Source organism: Crocodylus siamensis, chromosome 4, assembly GCF_052110815.1.
Source record: "Crocodylus siamensis isolate JL-2025a chromosome 4, ASM5211081v1, whole genome shotgun sequence".
NCBI lineage: Eukaryota > Metazoa > Chordata > Crocodylia > Crocodylidae > Crocodylus > Crocodylus siamensis.
This window is the reverse complement of record NC_143398.1, coordinates 149888133-149912914: the sequence shown is the minus strand read 5'-3', so window position 1 is coordinate 149912914 and position 24782 is coordinate 149888133. Positions and strand designations below refer to the sequence as shown.

Genomic DNA, 24782 nt, shown 5'->3' with positions numbered 1-24782 from the left:
AAGCTTTCAGACACAGGCACACTTCTTCAGGCATAGGGAGAGTCTGCTGTTCCTGAAAGCTTGCAAGGAAAGTTTTTTCCGACTATTCATTTGGTCTAATAAAAGAGATAACATTTACCCAAATAACCTTGTCTGCCTATATGCTTAGACTAACATGGCTACAACAAACACCCTTGACTCCACTGGGTGTATTTATCCACTGAGCCCACAGCATTACTGTGAGGAGGCTTTGGTGGGGACAATACAGCTATGAAAAGCAGACTGCCAGAGAAATCTCTGCAGTCCTTGGGCAAGGTTGGCTAGTTTTATTGGAAGTGAGGAATGGCTGTTCTCTAGGACATGAAGGTAGAAATGGGGGGACTGTGAAGGGTGGTTTTTGGAGGTCTCAGTAGTGCCCTAGGGGCACATGGTTGTCTTGAGCCCTGCTGGGGGCAGAGTTAGCAAGCAGAGCCAGGAGCGGGGCAGTGTTTAGAGCCAGAGAGCCCAGAGCCGGGCAATGTTTCAGGCTGGAGAGGCTGGAGCCCAGAAACTGGGCAGAGACAAGCCCCAAGGAGGGCCAGGACAAGGCTGGGACCCAGAAGCCAGGTTCAGTGCTGTGGGCCAAGGCCATAGGAACCAGCCAATAGAAAGAGGTGGCTGAGGCTGAGAAGGCTGGGCCCTGACAAGCATATGTGGGTACCCCAAGACACATGATTAGCCTGCAAGTCAATGAGTGAGGCCAGCCTTGGAAAGCCCTGGGGCAGCCTCCCTTCCTTTAAAGGACTAGAACATCAAGGCATGGTGGGTGAGCAAAGGGGAGGGTTCCCCACAAGGGCAGAACAGGTTAGGGCCATGTGACCACCAGGGGGCATCATGGTCACCCTCTGGACAAGCACTTTGTTACAGTGCTATTATGGTATTCCCCAGTGTTCACTGCTACCTGTACTGGATGGTCTCTGATGTGGTTGAGGCCCGGAGCTTCGTCATGAGTATTCGGACAATGTTGAATAAAAAGATAAAATTGATCTGGAATAGACAAAGGAAGGAGACTCATTAACACAGAAACACCTCCTGCACCTCATCTATGCCTCCATATGTCGTGCCAACAATCAGAGGTCTATGTTGCATGTGTTATGCCCTAGGCAGAGATACTAGGGAGTGCATGTGGCTGTATGTGTGTCTTACTGATCCTAGAAACTCAAAGACCCTGGTTGCTGTTGCTGCATAGCATGGGATGCTGCTGCTGCAGCACAGGGGCTCCCATTCCTCCCATTCTGGCATACCCTCTAAATCACTGCCTGGAACTAGCGTCCCAGTCACCCACCCCTAGTTACACTATTGTCAATAATCCCCAGAAGATTCTATGGGAGAAAGTGTCCTGTTCTGGATGACAGCTCATAAAAGATCTTGGGAGACTCTGTGGAACAGTAAAGGTATCTGCTGACTTCCCAGACCCTGGACACCTACATCCTGTTTTCAGTCTTGCGTAAACTTTGCTGTTTGGTTTCCCTCTGTTCCCTAGCAGGTATCCATCCATAGGGCAGAATGGTCAGAGCAGTGGGAAGGGTTTACCCAGACCCACACTGCACCTAGGATTGGCATGAAAAGGGTCAGCTTGAGACCCATATTTTCTTAGTAACCTGGATTTTTCAGGACACTGCATGCAACTGGACTTTCAGGAAAGCTGGCACAATCACACTGCTGGCCTTTGGAGTGAAATGTTGCCAACAGCAGTATAGTGATAGAAGTTCTAATTTATAGATGCTCCCTAACAGGAGAGTGAGTGAGTTGGGACTTGGGGGGCAAGCCCTTATGGAGCAGCTAGTTAGGAGTCAGTGGGCACATCGACATGAGATATTGACTGCACAATAGCTGAAAAATACAGCACAATAGCATGTCATAGCACGGACAGTGCTAATATGCTACTGTGCAGTATTATTAGGCTTGTGCAGTAGTGTCACTTAAAAGACATTTGCCAGCACTACTGTGCAGCAACTCTGGTTACTGCACGTTCATTTAGTACTTGCTATTACAAGTACTAAATAAATGCGCAGTAACGACTGCAGTTGCGTCTTGTGTAGATGTGCCCAGTTACTGAGAGACAGACAAAGGTTCTGTATATGTTGCATACTTCTCTACAATTAAAGCACGTTTTTTTCATTCATACACGCCTGCGAATTTATTGAGTTCAGTGATCACTACAGGCTGCTTGCAGTCAGCTGTCATGACTATGTCAGAACAAAGGCACTCAGAAGAGATCATTTGAAAGAGAGAGTCACTTCAGCAGCAGCGAGGAAAACATTCTGACGGTTTGGATGAAGCAACCAATCTGATGGCTACCTGCTGCAGACTGTGCTCTGTGGTGGGATAGAGGGCAACAGGCCAAAGAACTGACTATGGAGGGGAGCAGCTAGATGATGAAGCACAGGGATGTGGCAAGGATCTAAAGGCAGTTAATGGATGCAAGACAGCAAAATGGAAGAGCAGTGACCCTCGGCCTAAACTAGCTCAGGAGAGCCACAAGCATCATTGATAAACAAAGAACAGCAACAATCCACCCACACTCTTCAGTGAACTGTGGTGGCCACAGGCCAGGTCAAAAGAGAACAACTACAACATGAAGCTGTATGTGCTGAATGAGTGTAGCTGAAAACATTGCAATTATTCATAGCTGCAGGGAAGACACATCCCGGGCATGCAGTCAAAACCCCAAATTAGTAACATTATGTGCTGTTATCTCAGGGTTGTGCTCTGAAAGTCACCAGAGTAGAGTACAACACACGACTGGTTCCTCTAGTTGTTAAACTATGGGACAAAGGAAGGAAAGCAGGACAAGGACCTCACCAAATACTCTACAGTCAGAGGAAGGTGGATTGAGCTTTACACTGGTAGCTCATGAGCTCTACTGTTATTGCTACTGAAGGCTGGTTGTAATTCTGTGCAGATGCCAGCCTTTTTAGGGTATGTCTGAATGGTACAATGCAGAGCCACATAGTGGTACCTGAGCTAGCTTTAGCACCAAAAGCAATACAGTAGGATTAGCATGGTGCTTCTTCAAGTCCTCCTGAAGCAGGGTATATTAGGTTGGGTGGGGTGCTATGTTCATGTGGTTATACTGTTTCCAGCACTAGAGCTGGCCCTTTCAGAGCAGTTTTGGGTATCTCTATACAGCATTGCATTGTGCCTTCTTCAGAAACATTGGGGGCTGGCTGCAGCCAAGTCTGGGGATTTTGCCTGGGGTGTGCCAGTGCTCCTGCTTGGACTTAAACCCAGAGGTTCCTGGCTAGAAGGTTTTACCCTTTAGCTCAGGGTCAGACCAATCACCATATTTTAGAACGGGAAGGAATTTTACTCCATGGTCAGATTCATGCAGACTGGGAGGCAGGGGGGTTGCCTTATTCTGTAGTGGGGGACATGGACCTTTTCCTTGGATCTCTTGAGCGTATTTTCAACAACCCTTGTAGCAGCATGACATTGGCATGCAAAACAGAAAAATGGAGTGAGCAAAGTGTCCCCTTGCTTAACCTGTGGCAGGTTAGGGTGCTATGTCTTGTGGCTGTGTCTGGATTGACTGTGTAGTTGTAGTAATAGGTTGGACAATGGATTCATATAGGAACATTTGGACAATGGATTTGTATAGGAACGTTTAGACAGGAATGATGATACTGTCTCTGGTGAGAGGCTGGACAAGATGACCTATGGAGGTCCCCTCAAGCCCTACTTTTGTATAACTATATGATATTCTTGCTGGCCAAGGCTTCAGGTCCCAGTGGAGCATCTTTTCTAGGCAGAGTTCTGGAAGGAGCACAGGAATCTCATGCAGCAGCTTCCCACTTTATCCACTCAGTCATGCTGCCTTTCAGAACAAGTAGGGCAAAACATGCATGCTTTAGCTATTCCATCACTAAACATGACTCCAACCACTAGAGAACACTCACTCTCCTTGAGTCTGGAGTCTTGATCTCTGATACTCTACTACTACAGAAGGATGATTTGTAATCCAATGGCAAAGCATGTGCTGTGTCTGCAAGCACATGCTGTCTGCCATCTCATGGGTAGGATTACTACCCATGGTGATATTTTATCTCAGGCTCTGGATCACCCAGAACCTTAGGGGACTAGGTGCTATAGCAAACTGTGAAATGCTTTTAGGGTACTCTGGTCACTGACAGAAAGTCACCGAGGCAGCCTTTCAGCATCTTGACAGAGTCCCCAACACCTACTATGACTGGTACAACTTCAGTTATTGGGTTGTTTATTATTACTATTGTTTATGAAGCTATTGGCTCAGGAGCAAGCAAGATGAGGGCCCTGCTGGCTGGCACTGCAGTGCACACATGATATAGCAGGCAATCTTTCCTGCGAAGTGGTTCTTGTCTAAATAGAAAAACCATTTAGGTTTAGGGTGAGGGAAGAGCAGAACACACCAACTGAGTGAAGATGCGAAGGCAGCAAAGGGCCACTCCTTTTCAGGTGGAGATTTTGGTGGGGGGGATCCTCTAGATGGAAGGAGGAGGGAAGGGAATGGGGGCATGGATACGATGTGGGTGAGGGGGATGGGGCAGAGAAGAGAGGCAGATAGACTGTGAAAGATGGAGACGGTTCCAAGTAGAGGAGGTCCAGTCACTACTGTGGGAAGTACTCTAGTAGCCACCTCCTTTGGTGACTCCCGCAGCTGCTTAAGTGCCTGGAAGCCATAACTGACTCCTCATGTAACCATTCCTCAAGGCCATGGTCAACTGGTGCCTCCTGAGTCAGGGGGGGCACTTGCCCCCCCCCATGGACAGTCAGCAACCCTGGGGGGGGGTCCCTCCCATGGCTGATTCTGCTGACTGGGGGGGGTTGTTCCACAAGGGTGATCTTGCTGACCTGCAAATGGTAGCGGCATGCCACTGGCACTTCTGGATGAGTGCAACTGGCCACAGGGGGACTGCTTCTCTTGGTGCCCACACTCCCCACCCAGCGCTCTCGGAGGTGGGGGGGGCACCAGTGTTCTTGCTTGCCTTCCTGCACAGGAACGCTGCTGTCAGGGGGTGCACCAGTGCTCTCAGGGGATTTGCGTGCACCACCATGCACCCACTATGTGTTGCCACTGCCCAAGGCCCCCATGGCTTCCATTGGTCTAGTTGCAGCAGCCTGATGGGGTGGGACAGACTCATGACAGATGCTGCTGACAGTCCCTTACAATAATTTAGTTTTCATAGATTCATAGATGTAGGGTTCAAAGGGACCTAAGTAGATCATCAAGTCTGACCCCTGCCCTGGGCAGGAGAGAATACTGGGCTCATATGACCCCAGCTAGGTAACCATCAAGCCAGCTAGGTAATTATCAAGCCAAGTTTGCCAAGTTTTCTTCTTTTTAAAATAAGGAAGCACCTGATACAATTCACTCAGTGAGAAATAAGCCTTAAAAGCAAGGCTGATAGTTGAAAAACTTCATCTGTAAATAGTGGCGTAACACCATGGGCAACTGGTGTTGCCTTAGTTGGGGGGGCATATGCCCCACCAGCGACCAGTCAGCAGCTGGTGTGGGGGAAATCCCTGCAGCTGATCCCGCTGACAGGGGGAACGGGGGTCCCCTGCAGACGATTTCGAGGCAGCCAATTGCTCTGGGCACTTCAGTTGCCTGCCTGAAGGTTGTTGTCACCAGAGGCTTCAGAGGAAAGTGAAAGAAAAGCTTAAGTGTATGCAGTACACCTTGTGGGGTTGCATGATGATGCTCACTCAGTGTGTTCACATCTGATGGGCTCTGTTTACAAACAGAAAGGTATCTTTTTAGGTTAATGGCTATGCCAACTCCTTCTGGGATCTGACACTCAAGCCTGATCCTTTCCTTTGTCATGCTCTTCAGCATCCCATTTCACATGTCAAATTATGCTCTTGGCGTTAGGCCTACAAAACTGTGCACTAAGAAGCGAATTGTTTACAAATACCTTATTTTCTTTGTAAATTACTGGAATAAATTCTATTAATCTTTGGTTTTGTAAGAGATTAGTGGTGGTACTGCTGGCAGAAACCAAAAGCTTTTTAAGACCCAGGTGTGAAGCATGGCTGGTGCTAGTGAAAGAGGGGCAGGAAGATGCCTGCTGGGTTTTTAGATCTCAGATTGAGCTTCTGAGGCTGGAGGAAGCACAGGTTGTAAATTCATTGTGAAAACTTGTTTTCAACAGAAAAGTAGATTTTTAAACTTAGCAAACATCTTTGTGAAATGTGACAACTTTTCTTTTAAAATATTGCTAGAAATCTGAATGCCTGAAAATTAACAATTTTAAGGTGAAAATATCCTCATTGTTTGTACCTTTCAGTCAAAATCAAAGCTTTTTTATTTTTTTGTGCAAAAAGTTGAAATCTTTTGCATGTATGTGCAGGCGTGGGTGTGAGAGTGTTGAGGGGCATGCTGCAAGCACCACTGTTCTGTGCAAGGAAAAGTGTGACGGGGAGGAATATTCTTCAGCCAACTTGATTCAGAAGTTAGACAAAGTCTCCTGTGATTTCCTAAATTGTCTCTTCTTCTAAAGTTCACTGGAACAGCTGAAGTCTGTTGTGTTGATACATGGTAATTCTGGTGTATGGCTTCATCTGAAGTTTCCCTGAATGCTTGCAGATTTTAAAAAACATCCCCCAAAACACGCTTTACTGGAAGAAGCAACACATTAGTTTGACACAGCTTTGCAGTTTCTGTATAGACTGGGCGCTTCCGTGCGGCTTTTTTGCACTTTTAGCTAAAGCTAAGTCAATCAGCTATTAGATAAAAGTGCCAAAAAAGCCCCATTAAAGCACTCAATCTATATAGATGTTGGGCAAGGCAGGTCCAAGTAAAGCACTGCCTCTTCTGGGCACGTGTCGGGCTTGGTGCAGGAGTGCCCCAAGTTTCAGATCCTACAGCCAAAGCTGGGGATTTTGACTGGGGTATGTCAATGCTCCTGCTGGGACAAAAGCTGGAAGTTTTGGGCTAGAGGGTCTTGCTCCATTGCTCAGGTTTAGACTGATTGCTGTATCTGTCAGGAAGGAATTTTATTTCATGGTCAGACTGGTATGGACAATGGGGGGGTTTTGCCTTCCTCTGTAGCAGGAGGTGTGGCCCTTTGCCTGGGATCCTCTGAGCATATATTGACAACCTTTACAGAAGCAAGACATTGGTTGCCGTGGTTCCCCTGCTTTACCTGTGGCAAGTTAGGGTGTTATGTCCATGTTGTATCAGAGTTGACGCAGAGTCTAGATTACAGATTGTATAGGATGGTTTGGATAGAGATGATACTGCCTCTGGAGGTCCCTTCTAGCCCTACTTCTCTAAGATTCTATGATGGTTGATGCTCCCTGTAATAAAAATTGTATCTACAGTAATTGTCTTTGGTGCCTTTTGGACATTGCATATCTCAGATTGCAAGCCAGGGACCACATCTGTTTCAGAGTGTGCACAACACCCAGCACAATAGTCGCTCAACTGATCATGTTAAAGTTCAGGAGAAGAGGTATCAAAAAGAACAACTCAAAGCAGGAAAAGTGGCTACATTAAGGTAGCTCATACAGCCTTAAAGCAGGCAAACAAAACTGCCTTTTTTTTCAAAATGTTCCTTTTTTAATGAAAAATTACAATTGAAAACTGGGAGACAAGCATCTTTGGTTAAAAAATTTTGATTTTCAAAATCTGTTTCAATTAAAATTCCAGAGCTCTGGGAAAAAGTGTGTGTGGGGGGGATGGGCAGGGAGGGCTTGCGGGGTAGGTGTTTATTTTTCAGTTAAAAAATAGACAAGCCCTACCCTGCTTTTTGAAGATAAATGCTGATCCAGTCTAATTATGAGACGGTCTTTAGTGATGTGATCACCTATACTGTTTTTCCCATGCTGGCTGTCTTATCCAGCACACAGGATACATAGGGCTCAGGAAATGAGACTTTTGCATAGATCATCTTCAAAGCACTTTACTGGAGTGAAATGAAATGTTTAATCTAGGCTGTTTAAGAGGGAGAGAGATGAGGAGGGCAGAGACACAGAATGACCTGGAGAAGCAGAGTTAAAAATGAGAGGGGAAGAAGGGTAGAAAAAGGTGTGAAAGAAAATCAGGATAAGGCGAATGAAAAAGGAAGAGAAGTGCAAAGAGGATTTTGGGCTCCTCCAGGCAAGGAGAAGGAGCTGGTGGCTGAAGGCTGCTGGTTCAATCCAGTGCCTTCCTGACTGCTGTTCCATTAATGAGGTCATGGGGAGAGCAGCATACAAACCCAAGCACAATTGACAAAGATTAAAAATGGTCTAACTACCTAAGGGCTAAAAAATGAAAAGCAGGGCAGTATTATTCAGAGAGATAGAGAGGATGCTGGCTGGTGCTGGTGATTAAAAACCTGTAGGTATTATACCTGTTTCACAGGAAGGAAGGTGAAGCTGTGGGGACCTTTACATAGCTCTTCCCATGAAAGCCCAAATTGGTTACTTAGGGCTGCTGCTCTCTGGCCAATTCTCTTGACACAACCTGATTCCAGCCTTTCCCTGAGCACTGCCAAGCCCTGGCAATTCAGGTCTCCTGTTTATAATGGGTAGGTCATCCAATAAAGGACCAAGAAGCCACACCCTGTGACCGGGATGCCTCAGAACTTCAATACTTCACCAGGGCTTTGCAAAAAACTCACGTCCAAGGTCCTTGTTCATTTTTGGTCAAATGGACTCAAATGCCTAACTGACTTTAAAAGCAGGGCTACTTGGATGAAGACCGTTTGACCTGCTTTGTTAAATAGTGTAACAGACACTCACCCTACTACAGTTTTAAGGAAGAAAAAGCAACTTTACAGGAACTGAAAACATCCTGGCATCAGTGTGAGATCAGTTCTATCCCTTCTCCTGGATGGTCACTTTGCTCCTTCTCTTTGGAGAAGCCCTCCACAGCTTCCCTCCTCTATTCTCTGTCAAAAACAAACTATATAAAGTGCACAAAGGACAATGCTGAAATGGAGGTGCAGGATGGCTAAGGATGTGTGAAAGGGGATTTGTGACAGGTAATGATGAAGACATGTCAATACCATTACTTAACTGTTGTACATACTATGGTGGTACCTAGGGACTCATGGTCCTCAGCAGACAGCAGGCCCCTACTGTTGGTTATCAGCAGCAGACCAAGTGGTTATCAGCTGAGGCAGAAGGCATCAGATTGTGGTTTGGGGTTTAGCTTGGAAGGGTTGAACATTCTGGTGATGGCCTTGCTTGGTTAGGCTGATTGTTCTAGATGCATCGTGTACTAACTGTCCTGATCGCATTGGGCACCTACACATGAGCAGCGAGGCTGTTCCAACATGCTGTAATTATAGCACATTGGAGCAGACTTGATTAACTGAGTCTGCTGGAGCATGGTAAATACCGTGCTCCAGCAGACTCCAGCATCTTGTATATCAGCGCTCTTGCTTAGCGAGCTTTAGTGCACCCGTTGCCATTTTTAAGCACTGATACATGAGATGCTCTGGGTGCTTTTATTAGAGCTGCTCAGAATCACTCTAATTAAAGTTTCCCCTCTCCCACCTCCACTCCTGGAGCACATGTATAAATGCCCTAAAAGAAGTTTTGGTTGCTTCACTTTGTCCCATGAGAGAGGTGGAGCATGTTAGACCTTCTGGCTTGCCCTGGGTCTGTACAGTACTAGGCTATTGTAATCTCCAGGGTGGTCTGCAGCCCAAAGTCATTGGATACACTGAAAAGTGATTTCCATCACTCAAGCCCATCAGAAAACTGACTTTGTTTTTTGCCCTGCAAAAATCCAGTGGTATTTTTCATTGGGTAAATTTTCAGTTGGAAAATTTTGATGATAAAACTGGTCATTTCCCTGGAGAGCCATGTCTGCCCAGGTAGACACTCTCCTACAAAAGATACCAAAGGGCAGCTCTATGGTCTCTGGCTGAAGATGCCTGAGCAGCACCAGGATTAACATCCGCATCAGAATCAGGACACAGTGAAACCCCTGGGAAGAGGACAGGGGGGGAGCAAGAGTATCTGCTCTTACCAGGAGCACCAGGATCATAGGGCCTTGGTAGATGTAATCAGTATAAACACCTGCTCGCTTCCCAAACCAGCATCTGCAAGGTAAATAGATGGGATGGTCAGAATAAGGGCCATGCAGAGAGTGTTTAGGCACAACAGTCATGATCCTTTGCATCTATTACTGGGACTGTAGGTGGCTGGAACAAACCCCTCCCTGACCAGGGGATCCACCCCATGATTTACAGTCTTTGCTGCCACCAGGGGCATGCCTCTTCTCCTTGACATGGGTATAAATCAGACAGAGATACTGCAGAGACCAGGGGGGGTTACACCAATTTCAGATCAGCAGCCATCCCCAATTGATTTACTAGATAGCTTACTATGTTAACATTGCATCTTAGCCCAGTGAGGTCACTGGCTAGCAACACATATCAGGTGCCTGGTGGGAAATATGCTAGGCACTAAGGCCAGAATATTCAGCAGTCCTTGGTTTGCATGTAGGTTGTGAAATCAGTGGCCTGCTATGCAGGAGATCTAAATAAAGTGGGCCCAAAGGGACAAGAGGACATTCGGAGGAGTGGGCCCTGAGTTCTTTTGGGAATTTGGCCTGACCATTATAAAGCCTACCAAAAGTACAGCACCAGGAACCCACCATGGATGTGGGAAAGATAGTTAAAAACATCTTGGCTGCTATGCATTTCTATGGCCTGGGTGTTACAGTGGCCCAAAGCACATTAATTACTGCCTGTCTTGGGTTTGTTTGCAACACAACAAAACAACTGGTCATGCAAGCGCCTGATCTTCCTGGACAACTCTCCTTTATTTGTCTTCCCTAAAGGGGACCATTGAAGTCCTGACTCCACCAGGGGGATGAGCCCTATGGCAGTCAATCTCAAAATATTCACCCCCCCACCAGTGGTATCATAGCATGTACGAATGGGGTCATGAATCACATGGACATTCACTTATAGCACTTGGCCCTGCATCAGAAGCAGGGTCACAAGCTGTCCAGAAATGGGGTCATCCATTCAAAGAGTATAGGAACTGCTGGCCTATTGTTGATCCTCATGAAAAGTCCCACTAACTTAACTGAATGGAGAATGCAAACCCAAACCAGTCCAAAGAATGCCAAAGGCTGTGTGAATGCTCTGATGCCAGGATAGTTTAAGGCTCACTCTACATGAAAAAGACAAATTGAGATAACTTAAATTGTTCTGAAAATCCATTCAGGCCCTGAGATCAGTGTTTTGATTTGCAGGGGACCTCAGCTCATTGCTGCTGCTGCTGCAAATCAGGCCCTCAGCTCATTGTTTGCTGCTAAGACTTTTTCACAGAGCCCTGGGATTTTTTGAAAATCAGGCTCCAGATGATCACAGACTGAAAATCTCCTGGGGCCCCCACTCTGATTTAGTTTCTTAATGGCCTTTTATCTTAAACTTATTCCCAAACTACTGGGGTAGGCCTGCTTTAAACTGACATCACGAGCATCTATGCAGCCTTTAGTACTGCTGTAATCCACCCGTTGCTGCCAAGAGCATCGGACGCAGTCACTCCAAATAAAGAGGTACACATCTGTGGGCAGATGACTTCTTCTAGCTAAACTAGGGTGGTTACCTACTGGATGGAGCATTGGGACTAAGGAGAGCCAGGTGCTACCTGGAGATTCACCAGCCTTTTGTGGGGTGTCCCTGCACAAGTTGCTCTCTCTCAGAGAGTGTGTCTACACGTCACTTTATGGTGACGTTAATGAGCCATGTTACCACCTGTACTGCACCGTATAGATGGTGCATGCTTACGTTTTCCCGCTATGTTGTCATACTGGTACACTATAAGCGGGGAGCACACCACTACAGCGATGTAGCTAATGATTATGTGTAGACCCGCGTGATTGCTATGTCACTGTAGTGTACCGTATAGCAATGTAGCTTGTTGTTGGTCGCTCTACAGTGATATGTTGATGCACCCAGAAGGAAGATAACTCCTTTGTACAGGAAGTTAAACTATAAGGTGTGAATCTATGTAAGGTATGCATCTAAAGCATTGCCCTTACACTGGACCAGTTCTTCCTATGGACACTCTCCTTCCAGTAAGAGTGCTTTTTTTCTGGGTTAGCTTGGAAGCAGGTTAAACTAAACTAGGAAGATCCCATAGAGGGAGCTGTGCTGGTCTACCTATAGTGGTTTAACTCTTCTTGTCTAATTTATGCTAGTATAACATCCTATGAAGGCCAGGTTTCAGAGTGTCTGCTGGAGCTTTGCACCTATATATATTAAACCAGTGCATCGTCTGTTTGTGTAGGAAGGGCTGTAGAATTACAGGGCAAAGCTGGGGCTGAAAAAAGAGGCAAGCTGCCATTCACTTAAATAGGCTCCTTTTAACTCCACAATACAGATGATGAACACATCAGGTTCCCGCTAAGCCCTCCATTAGCAGGTCTCTGTGAAAATGGCTCAGGTGGTAGCAGTTTATAGCTCTGCCTGTAGATTAAATCCCAGCTTCATTTAACAAACATTTTGTAGGGACTCTGAATCTAAAGTCTCATTTATTGTTTTAAGAGAAAGGTCCAGCAACAATCAGCCACTAAGAGCAACTTGCACTTGTGCAGCGGAAAGAAAGAAAGCAGGAAAGGAAGAAAGAAAATATGCTGTCTTTCCCCCAGCCCTTTGTATGCATCTTGCCTTGTAAACTCTTCAGGGTAGAAACCATGTCCATGTCTATATTTGTACAGCACCTAGCACAACAGATATCCTGAGAGGGGCCTCTGCAATAGGAACAGTTTGATGATGGTGGTGGTAGCAGTAGTAGCAGAAATCAGGCTTACTTCTCATTGTCATAATACAGCTTCCCAATTGCCCAGGCAACAATGACTGGAAAGGGGATACCTGTGAAGGACACACATGCAGATCTCAATGGCAGCAGTGCAGCATATATATGGATTTCTGACCCAGATCCTGGGAGCCCCAACATTAGTGCATATCCCAGAGACACCCCAGAAACTGGCTGGAAGTTTTTTTTTCTTTTTAATTCAGATGAAGTTTCCAAACTAAAAATTTTGAACTAAAAAGAAGAGGGGGAACATGTTGCTGATGTTTCCATTACATTTCCCCGTTTTTCACCCAATTGTGGAGGGGCCTTGAATTTTTAAATTAAAAATAAATAGAAATCAGGTAAAAAAAAAAAAAGCATAAAATGTACTGAAGCATGAGGGGCTGCTTCTGTCCTCCTCAGCCACTCTCCTGGTGGGATCCACATTGAGTCCTATGCATACCCAGCTAGGGCTCTAGCTACTCCGCAGTGCAGATGTGCACAAAGAGCTGATTGTCTCTGATCTCCCCAGTGAAATGCCAGTTCTGGGGCAGTCACATCACAGAAGTATCCAGCTCACAGACCAGGAAGGGAGCTGGCTCAGGACTACCCACTCCCTGTTGCAGACAGGCTCACTGCCTCTGGGCACTGCCAAGTGCATGGGGCCCCATAAGCCATTATCTCTTTGGTACAGCCATCTGGCCTACCAGAGATGAGGGCCCCAGACTGACATTGAATCTGTTCACTAGAGCTGTACCAAGCAGTTATGCCATGCTGGGAAAACTTCTTCATGGGGGTTAACCTGTGGGGAATGTTGGCAGCTGGTTTATGTGGGCTCCCTGAATATAGTGCTGGTGCCCATGTGGACAAACTTGTCCTGAGCTGGTGTGATGCCTGCTGTCTTGGCTGATGAAATTAGTATTAAATTGGGGCCCTCCAGAGCTAGAAGCATCAGCTGCTACAACTTATGCTGAAGAGGCAGCTCCTCAAGCTGTGCAGACACTATGCATGATGAACTGGCACAGGGGGCACCTGTAGTACACACACACCAGCAGGCTGCATTAGTAGCTGTAATGAATTCCCTACCATCTTTCTCCAACATGAAGCAACAACAGGTGGAGCTGAGAAGGTACACTTGTAGTTCAACATGTTCTTGGTAGCTGCTTGCCAGCCAACCCCAGTCAGCAAATATCTTGCTCAGATGATGAGTGGCACTGGCCCAGAAGCACCACCTCCCCCTCAGCCCTTCTCCCAGATACTCACACCAGCCAATACAGATGAACATCCACTTGCGAAGCTTGTCTGTAGAGTAGGTGAGAACAATGGCCGTGTGGAGGTAGCAGCCCTCGCCAAACATCCAGAAGAAGTTGGTGACATGAAAATAATTGTAGGCAGCTGTGACCAGACGGCACCAGACCTGCCATGGCAGCAGTTGGCAGGGGTGAAGGAGGGAAGAACACAGAGGAAGAAGGCAGGACTGTCAAAAGCAGTGCCACAAAGAGACAACACATCCATATCTGGGACCCTCATATCGGGTCTTAGGCCTGCCTTCCTGGCTGTGTGATGCAGCTGTACCAGGAAATGCACACCCTTTCATCTCAGTACTTCACAAAAGCAAGCCAGGGGAGGTTCAAAGCTCACCACCAGGTCAGAGAGGGGAAAGTGATGCACAGAGATTATGCTTTGCACAAGGTGACTCAGAGACTCAGTGGCAATCCAGCTCCCTGCTTTAGGCACTAAGCTGTATGTTTGCCTTAATATTCAGATGCTTTAACTGGTCACATTTCCCATGAAGTGGGCTATATCCTCATTGCATGGAAGGGGTGGAGGCATAGAGCCCCTAGCTTCGCTTACAAAAGATCCTTGGGGAGCAGGAGGTTCAATGCTGGTTTTCCCAGTCCTCATGGATGATCTAATTGTCTTCTTACTGCCCAGGCTTCGCCCAGACCTCTTGCCTTCCACACACAGATAGTAACAGGCAACCCTTGCTCAATGGTAACACTGAACCTAGGTCTGACTCTTAGGGCACATTCAGACAACAGCAGATGTTTGTTTCCCCCAGGACAAGTAGCAGCAGCACACCCCGTGTTGCTGCTACTTGTCCCCAGGGAACGCTCGTGTCATATGTGCTCTGGCGTGCAGCAGGTTACCCTGGGTGGGGTAGGGGAGGCTTGGGCCAGCAACTGTGCTGGCCCCAGCAGCCTCACTTGATGTTCTGGGGGCCTCCCAGGGCTGCAGCTATGGCAGAAAGTCTGGCTAGCAGCCAGATTGTGGCTCTGGCTGGTCGGGCTCCAATTTTCAGTGGTGCATGTTGCCGCCATGTGCTCTCCCACTTTTTTTGGTGCAGGTTTTTTTTTTGACCCTGGGATCTCCTGGGATCAAACCCCAGCCCCCCTGTAAGGTAGCAGTGTGGGATGTGCCTGCATGTGTGGTGTGTGGTGTTGCAGAGAGGTCTGCAGCACCACATACTGCACATCCACGCTTGTCTGGATGTGGCCTTAGAGTGCATCTCTCCAGGTTAATTCCCTGCAGAGAAAGCTCAAGTATAGGTATTTTCCTGGGCTACTCTGGACACTGACAAATTTGATTCCTTTCCTCACTGATATTTTTATGTCTCCTTCCCTTTCCCATGTACAGAGCATGCAACTCCCCTTTCATGCCACCTGACAAAGCTCTGCTGAAACCACACAGAGCAGGCAGAGAGAGCTGTTAGCTCAGGAGGAGAGCCCATGTCCCATTCTCTCTCTTCCCACAAGCCCCAGGGAATGATGGTCATGGCCAGGTGAACACTTCATTTCTTTCTGCAGCCTGTGCAAAGCTGCCATCTGAGATACCTCTCCCTCCCCCTGTCCCTGACCCCCCCCTCCAGCCAATTAACCAGACTTCAAATTCAATCAATTCCCCATTATTCTTAAGCTCCCAAGATCTATTGGATATTAAGAATATAAATGTCTCTTGAACTCCACACAGCAGCTGCACAGATCCTTGGTATTGTGAAAGGCCAGATGGGAGAGTGCAGGAGCTAGCCCTGGGATGACAGGACAGAGTGTTCCCCAGGAGGGAGAAAGCAATGCTAGGGAATGATTTCAGTGGTGACTGGGATTGGTTCTGTACTCACTGACTCCTGGACTGGGGCTTATGTGGGATGGGGTCAAGGCTTAATTTGGTTTCTGGAAAATGACAGAGAAGACAAGTTTGTTTCATCCTGACAGTCTGCAATATGCAGACACTGCTCTCTCACTCCCAAACTAACCCCTGACTTCTGCTGGGGCTATGAGAGTTGCTGAAGCATGACACGAGAGGGCAGGACCAAAAACCCAGATGAGTCCAGTCCCCACTCCTCTCAACATGGAATGGGAGGGGCTCACAGCTCCTGAATGGGGTTGGGCCAAAGAGTGCAAGAAGGAGCGGCGTAAGCTACCTTTGCCCATGTATCACAGTTGGGGAGGGGCATGGGGTGTTATGGATCAAGAGCAAAGTGCATGAGCAGAGCTAGGGGAAGGGAGAGGAGTCCAGCCCTGGTATGTCAGTGGAAGTTATGGAGTGAGGCCAGGAGTGAGATGTACTAGCAAAGTGTTTTTCCTGCAAGCAGGATCTATCAGCCAAAGTGGCACACCTTCTAGTACTGGCTACACTGGGCACCCTGCTAGCTAGGGCATTCACTACTACTAGAAGCCATGCCCAATGCTGACTACTACCTCATTCCTGCACTGGGCACTGTCTGCCCCAGAACATAAACTGAAACCATAGCTGTTGTTATGGCACCAGCTTTGGGGGTAGAGACCAGCCCTCCATTGTACCACCAAACTCCTTTGTCTTCCCCACGGACATGGATCCAACCTGTGTGTCATCCCTACACTGGATGTATTGAAGCCCTTCCTTGGCAGTGCCATACCTACCACATTGCTCTCATGCACCTCCGGGTTCATGGTGAGTTGTACCACAAACCACGTGGCATTTCGTAAGATGAAGGCTGCGATCAGGTTCCAGTGGATGATGTTACGCAGGCACCTGATGCTCCTGTGGACACAGGAAGGGTTGGGGGGCATCATTAGATCTCATGGGCTGCACATGGAAGAGATGTTATGAAAGGCCTGATCCTGTAGTTTGCCATTTCTCTCCTTCCTGATTGTATTAAATTAGGTGAGGCTTTGTGTTGGGGCTGAGCTTTTCTTCTGGGTGAGGAGGGGGCAGGACTGTGGCATTACCTGACTCCTAGGAGCAGTAAGAGACATGCTGCAGCTTTCTCTGGCTCAATATTCCTAACACACTGAAAACAGGTGTGAAGAAATTAACTCCCTCTCCCCTGGGCTTGTAATTGCTTCCAGCCTGTAGAGGGAGGGGAGGAAGTAGAGTTGAATCATTTGCCTCCTGCCATGAGGAGACCAGACAGGCAGGCAGTAGATACCAAAACCAAGTGCAACTCATAGGGCCTCACAAGAAACTGCTGCTCCCTGGTTCTAGTGTGGGGGCCTTGGCTCAGTTCCCAGTTTCTTCCTAGCTGCGCAGATCCAGGCTGCAAAAGCAACTCTTGAATTGAGCAGCCATTGGGCTTGGAGCTGGTGAGGGGTGAGCAAGTGGGCTTGGAGCTGGTGAGGGGTGTTTCTCACCTCAAGCGCATGAAGAGGACAAAGGCGACGAGCAGGGCCCCAAGGGAGACGCAGTGCCCCAGGTAGTTGATGATGACAGCGATGTGATAATGGAGCTTGCTCTTTTTCTGAGGGAGAGAAGGTACAAGTGGGGAATCAGAAGTGGTCAAAAGGTCAGGCCACTGGGCTGAATCATCAGCCCATAATGATTCGTCCTCCCTGGTATCACATGCATTTGCTGGCTTTGTGGGAAACCCCAGCTGGGAGGACCACGGTGGTTTAGAGCTACAGACTTCGAAGAACCTTCTCAAGCCTTGATGACTTTGGCCTTGTCAGCTTCTTTGGGGAAACTGAGAGTGGCAACACTTCTGGGTAGTGTGGAGGTGATCTGGACATGTGCTGAGCACATGGCCTTCTTCTTTCCTTCTGCCTTTGAAATCTGGGAGTCATTGCATGTCACACCCTCTTGAAACCCTTACAGTGGGGCTGGGTACTGGGCATTTTACTGAAGCCCCAAATGCATCTCTCACCATCTAGGAGAATCCACTGCAGTGCCCTGTTCTCTGGCCAGCATTCTAGGTCACAGGGGCAGGAAGCTGGGCATCCCACAGATTTATGGCTTACTACAAGCACCCTTTCTTTCCCACAGCTGTTCAGAAAGCATTCTTCTTGTTCCCATGGGCACCTAGGACAATTCTTAACTCCAGGGCCACAGGGAGGGACATGAGGAAAAAAATCAGTGAGAAAGTCCTGCTGCCAAAAGAGCAGAGGTCATGCAGCATGCGAGACTAGAAGACAGAGGCAGAAGTTATTTATACAAAATGGCTGGTGGTGATATGTGGAGAGTAGCTAGTGCTCAGATACATGGATGTACAACTCCCAAAGCCTTGCTTAGTTTTTACAATGGTAAGCAATTATTCAGTAGCACCTACAGTCTTCTCCAAAACCAAGGCTCCCTTAGGTCGGACAGCATTTAGACATCTGGCTGGTGAAAAGAAGAGTGAACCCTGCTCCATCCCTGGCTCTGTTATGATCCTGGTGGCAGGACTCTTCCAAAAAACAGGGATAATGTTGCTGACCTCCTTTTTAAAGTGTGCTGAAGTTGCCTAAAGAAAGATCTTGGCATTATGCTACTGAGGCACTGTCTCGATCCCCAGTGACTCCCAGTCTCCTTAGACAGTGCAGGATAGAGGAAGACAGCACACAAACAGAATGGGGGCCGCAAGTATCACATGAGTTTTACGCTAGGGTTCTCTACCCTGTCTCCTCTGAACACCTTGCTTAGGTTTCCTTCAGCCTCTTCTTTCCATAGATACTCTCTTTAAGATTTAATTCAGTGGTTCCATATCTTTTGCATTGTCCTCCTGGCTGCCTGCAGATCACCCCACACCTGGGGGGAAACTTGGGTGGAGGACAAGAAGCTTTCCTGCATGGTACATGTTTACCATGATGGCTTAGGAGAGAGATGAGGCAGCACATACAGAATGTGCATATGAGCTTCTGCTTGATAGCATCTCAGCCCTGCTGGAGGGTTCTTGTTTTTAATGTCTTCTTATTAAATCTTTAAGAAAGAAGTGAAAACAAAGAAAATAAAATTCCCTGCAAGGACATCATGAAGAGAATCATCACAGGGCCCAAAAGGGACAATCTCAAGACAGCCATGGCCCTAATAAATTCTCAGCCACAGGAATGCCCTCCACAGGGGTGGTATAAAAGGGACCAAAGATAGTGTAAACAGCATTTGTTCTCACTTCAAGACCCTTTTACCAAAGCCAAAGGCGTGTATGGTGGCCCGACTGTCAGCGAAAATCAGGACTGCCTTTTTCAAAAGCTCCTTCCCTGTTTTACTGCTACCACCCTGGAACATTAAAATAACAAAATAAAATAGTAGCTTGATTTTCAAAAATCAGTAGTAGTTTGGAGCACCTGGAATTTGTGGTGCTCTGACTGAGATGCTTGCAAGAAGCCTTATTTTTGGAGGCTGTATGCCTCAACACATTCTGAAAATCCAGCCTTCTCCAGGTATATGAACTGAGAACCCCAAAACTTGAGGTACCCTAGCATTTTTGCTGCTCTTGAAAACTTTATCCACAACCTTAGGGCACTGTTATATGTGCTTCAGCACGTTCTGATTAGTACACGTCAGGACAGACTTAATTAGAGTTTGCTGGAGCTTTCTAATCAATGCTTCACTGTGCTGAAGCATCTTGTGTATTCAGCGCCCTGCATGTCAAAATGGCAACGGGGATGCTTTAACTAAAGCCCGTTGAACGAGCTTTAGTTAAAGAGAGATGCCCTGCTGCCATTTTGACATGTTGGACACTGAATACATGAGATGCTGTGGAGTAAAAAAACTCTGTAGCGGGATAGTACTTGTATTTAAAAGTACTACCCTGCTGGGGAGTTCATTTCCTGCAGCCTAAGAGGGCCGCATGTGTAGACATAAGACATTTACTGCAGAGCTAATTAGTCTACTCTGCAGTAAAGATCTCATATATATGTGCCTTCTGGGTTGACATGCTGGGGTCTGGGTGGGTGGGAAGGGCTTATTTCCCCAGTGATATGACTGAGCACCCCATTGCTATAGTATAGACATGCCCTTGATAACCAAGCCTCTGCAGTCTAGAGGTAAGTGTCTTCTCCCCTTCATGGGGCTTGTCTGTGCACACTCCAATAAAGGGAACTAATAGCTTAGATAATTGTGTAGTGCTCAGAGTAGTTCTCCTCAGTGAAGCGACCTCTGTGAAGCCATTATGTGGAAAATCCCAGAGGTCTCGTGTTTAATTAGAATATTGTGAAGCTACCTGGAAGCTTAATATATCCGATGTCTCAATTAATTCCTATTTTCTCTACGGGGGCAGGAGAGAAGGTTGGTGGTGGGTTTGGGCAGGGGATCCTGGGAAGGCATGCATGGTAATTACATTAATTGATTCCTCCTACTGTTAGGCACTCATCCAATCTGTGAATTAGTGATTAATTGGGTGAGAAAGCCATTCCTGGCAAGAAATGTCAGTGTCATAAATGCCAGACGGAGTTATAAACTGCAAATATCCACCCTTCATTTTCCCTCCCTTTTCCATGGGCAAGGTCAGCATAGTTACAACTTTCTTGGTTCCTGCAAAATTCATTTCTTCACCCTTTATGTCCCCTGCCACAAACACTCCCTACCATCACCCGTTTTCCAGTTACCCATGTGCATGCAGCACCAGCAACTACCAGGAACAGAAGAACCTTTTCACCCTACTTTGTACTCTCTATTTCATTTTAGAAATAAGCAAGAGAAACAGGAGGAGCAAGACATGATTTGTGCTGCTGAAGGGCTTTTTAATCCAGCAGGGAGAGGCAAGGCAAGAGCCAACAGCTGTGAGTATAAGTCAGAATATTTCAAACTGGAAATCAGAGGCACACATTTTAACAAGGGAAGTTAATGGGCTAGAAGGAGGGTTCACCCCTGGGCAGAGTTGCTTCTCTAACACTTGGAGCTGAGACATCACACTGGGGCTGAGATATTGTTCAAACTCAACCACCAGGGATGGGCTCAGCACCGAGGATGACATTCTCTAGCTTATGTTATGCAGGGGGACAGATTGAAAAAGTAGCTCCCAAACTGTGGTCAAAGGCCCACTGGTGACCTGTGAGACCATGATATGTGGGCAACAGCTGCTCCAAAGACTGCTCGGGACTCATCACACTATTATAGTTTTTGATGATAAACATGTATTGTGTTCTGCAAGAAATGTTAATGGCTGACAGTGATCTATTGACCAAAAACCTTGAGAATTGGTGGCCTACAGAAGTGTAACAGCCCTTTCTGGACCTGAGATTCTGGGAAGGAACTCCCCTCCCTCTGCCTGGCTGCAGTGTCTATCATGCTCCACCCTCATCTCCGAACCTCCACAACCCAATGCACAGAGAATCTGCTGCTGGTATATAGGACATGGGATGGAAGGGGTTACAAGCCACGGTTAGATGTGGGCAGGCTGCTGTAATTTAAAGCTGCCTGGGCCCCTACAGCAGTGTGGAACTGGGAGGACGCAGAGAAGTTGGATAGTTCCAACTGCCTCCCTAATTCTTGGAACCTTTGCCTGTGGCTTTATGGATGATGGCACATATATAAGACACTGTTATATTTTGCTCTTTGTACCTTTTTCTTCCCCTTTATTAAGTGATAGTGCATGGTCTTGGCTAGTGCCTCTGACACGTGGTGCCATCCAGCATTCCAGTCAACCTGCACATCCCCATTCAGCATCTTTGACACTAACACAGGCATTTGCTTGATGTCATCTGTCGTGGAAGAACATCCAGAGGGACCTGAACTGAGAACGAGCTCACTCAGTCTACACGAGCCAACACCTATCAACAGGTAACGTCTATCATTATCTTATGCTAGTTACCAAGGAACTGAGAGTAAATTGGAGGTGGGGTATTTTTTGGATTTTATTTTTGGCAAAAATCTTGGTTCTAAGAAGTGCAATTCTGAGGGGACTAAAACTATCTTAACTTCAAGACAAAGTTGCCCAGTGGCATCAGAGATCTCTGGGGGTTAACACAACTGTCACTCACTCCTGCCACAGAAATGCACTCCCAGCAGGACTCCATACCATGGATTCTCCACTCACCCCACCCCTGAGTTCTTGGTCCCTCCAGAATCCCTGTGGGTCAGATGACAGCGCTCTGTGGACCAAATCCAACCTGTGGGCTTTATGTTTGATACCCCTGCCTTAGTGGAATAAGTGGGCCACTTACAGGGGTAGATTTGCTTGCTGTACTCCGACTTAGAAGAGCTGACTTTTTTGCTCAAGCAAAAGAGATCTCTACTTTATGATACAGAAGTCTCAGGTTCAAGTCCTGCTCTTAAGAACCCACTATGGGATGAAGCGTTACTAATGTCCCCTGACACTCACTTGAAGTTTGCTAAGCTTCATCATAAGGACACCAGTCCTATCAATGATGACTTTTATCAAACTTCCTTGAACTAAGCCTGTCACAAAGCCCTGAATTTTCTTTTAAACTTTGACTTCCTCTTCCTCCTCCTTACTCCCCTTCTTCCAATTCCACAAAACAGGCCTGGCCAATTTGAATGGCCAGTGTGCATGTACCTCCTCATTGAGGATCTCCTGGCACTGGGAATAATTGACGCGGGCAGCCCAGCTCCCATTTGCAAGGCATTCTCTGTACCCATTGTCTGGAAGAGAGAAAGAAACACAGGGGAGGGTTAATGGCACAGGATGAAATAAGCTGGACACAAATCTTTTAGAAAAAGATATTATTGTTATGATGAGACTAATTTAGGTTGCCATGGCACTAGAACAATTGGATCTTATTTCCCTGAATAGTGCTCAGTCATTTACTAGTTCAGTAGATGTCATGTTTATTCCTGCAAAAAAAACATGAGCAGGAAAGGAAGAGGTAGGTGCCTTGTAGAGCCAGTTGGTGTCAAGGTCCAGAGAAGCACCCTCAAAATGAGAGGAAGTCACTGCATTCCAAGGCTGACATCTCCAAAGCTGCACTGGAAATACTGAGAGAATGTGTTCTGCCCTGATCTTGTTCCTGTTTCCTTCTGGATAGAAATCTCATTAGAAAAGCTTTAAGCAGAAGGTAGGGCTGGGCAGCACCTTAGAGCAGAGGTTTTCAAGTGGGGGTATGCGTACCCCTGGGGGTACTTGGGAAGGCCTTGCCTCTTTTGAACAGAACTAACTTCAACATAGGAAGGGAGCAGCCAAGAAACCTAGCAGCAAGGGTGACATAATTTTTCTAAAGTAAACTCTCCTGGGCATGCATCTACACATGCACGGATGGAGAAGCAGCTTTGCTGTTCCTACCAGTACACTGCTCCCACTCCCTGTGGTCCTGCATCATGCCTCTGCAGCAGCCAGGGGGAGCCAGGGGGACCTCTAGGCTCCTCCTGGGTGCTAGCCCAGGGGCTGGCAGGGAGCATGAGCCAGGAGACAGCTGTCTCCTGGCAGGGCTGGACACTGCTCTCTGATGCTAGGAGTTGCCTGCTGCCAGGGGCACCTCTGCCACTGGAGCCTGGGTGGGAGCAATGTCTCTCTGCCCCAGCAGCAGTCACAGGGCCCAGGCTAGAAGATCCTTATTTGCCAGTTCAAGCTCTGTGGTCACAGGTCCTGGGTTGGGAGATCCTTATCTCCCAGCCCAAGCCCTGTGACTGAGGAGCTGGTGCTGGGAGAGAAGAATCTTCCAGCACTGGCTCCATGACTGCAGAGCTGAAGCTGGGACATTCGATCTCCCAGCTTCAGCTCTATGGGCTGGATCTAGCCCACAGGCCATGTGTTTGACATCTCTGATCTAGTCCAAACCCCTACACAGCTACAGGATTTGCTGTTTCTTTCTCAGCTCCGAGTCAGGAAAGCTCATGACCTTAAATGGAAAAACAGCACTGGTCCAAAGGACACAATGTGCTTGAAAAATTATGTCACCCTTGCTGCTAGGTTTCATGGCTGCTCCCCTCCGATGTTGAAGTTAGTTCTGTTCAAAAGAGGCAAGGCAGTGATGGGCCATGCAGTAACTGATCCAGGAATGGGGTAAGTGGGGGAAAGGGTAGCCCCACACTTTGGCTGTCCCATGCATGCACAGAGAGCTCTAAGCTTGCTGCCATATCAGTGCAAGTGCCTGCCGGAGATCTGTGTAAACCAGGAGCAAGCAAAATACAGCCCGCAGGCTGCATCTGGCTCATCAGGCAATTTCATCTGGTCCACGGGCGCTCACCAACTAAATGTAGCCCACCCAGCCCACGTGCCTTGTTCCCACCCTTGCGGGTGGAAAGGCCCAGCCCAGGCAGCAAGCAGCTTCTGGGTGAGGCCTGCTGTTGGCACTACTGCAGCTGCCAGGGGACCTGCTCAGCTTCCCCGGCATCCTGCTTGTTCCAGGCACCAGGTAGGGAAATGATGGAGGCAGAGGATGGGGGGAGCTGCAGCAGGGTGGGAGCACAGAGTGTAGGGCTGGCAGCAGTGCGGAGCCCGCACCCAGGGGGATGAGCATGGGTGGACAGTGTGTGCGTGTGAGGGAAGGTGGGGGAGGTGTGGGGACCCATTGCAAACAGCCCCCATCATGAGTAGCATCAGGCACTCAGGGTGCTTGTGGCCCACACAGGTGCTGCCCCCTGGCGGGGTGTGGCTCCACCCAGCGCTGCACATGGGGACGAGGAGAGCAGCCAGGCCAGCCTGCCTTTATTGCGCAGGGCTCCACATGATGCATGTGCAGCTTCTGCACTCATGCACCACTGAGGTAAGCCCCATGTGCTGGGGCCAGCTACGTTCGCTGCCCTCTGCTGTGCAGGTCCTGGGACTCCACCAGGAAGCAGGGGTGGGGCTCCCCTCCACTTGCAGCAGAGTCCCAGAATCTGCATGGCAGCGATGGAGAAGGCAGCTAGCTCCATTGCATGGGGCTTGCCCTGATGGTGTGTGGTGCCGAGATCTTCACATGTACCAC

At 47.8% G+C, this 24782-nt stretch overlaps 1 protein-coding gene across 2 annotated transcripts in view; it reads right to left on the bottom strand.

Moving 5' to 3' along the window:
- Positions 1-24782, bottom strand: part of CRHR1 (corticotropin releasing hormone receptor 1) — a 133934-nt gene that overhangs the window by 13798 nt on the left and 95354 nt on the right. Inside the window, exons 4-10 of one of the 2 annotated variants that reach the window (XM_090044137.1) lie at positions 22433-22518; positions 17355-17461; positions 16644-16764; positions 14008-14161; positions 12761-12821; positions 9962-10034; positions 920-1005 (exon numbers count right to left, since the gene is read on the bottom strand). In XM_090044137.1, coding sequence (XP_089900263.1) covers positions 920-1005; positions 9962-10034; positions 12761-12821; positions 14008-14161; positions 16644-16764; positions 17355-17461; positions 22433-22518 — 688 coding nt within the window. Of the gene's footprint in view, positions 1-919; positions 1006-9961; positions 10035-12760; positions 12822-14007; positions 14162-16643; positions 16765-17354; positions 17462-21477; positions 21702-22432; positions 22519-24782 lie in introns of those variants that run through there. The other variant, XM_090044138.1, reaches the window with a different exon arrangement.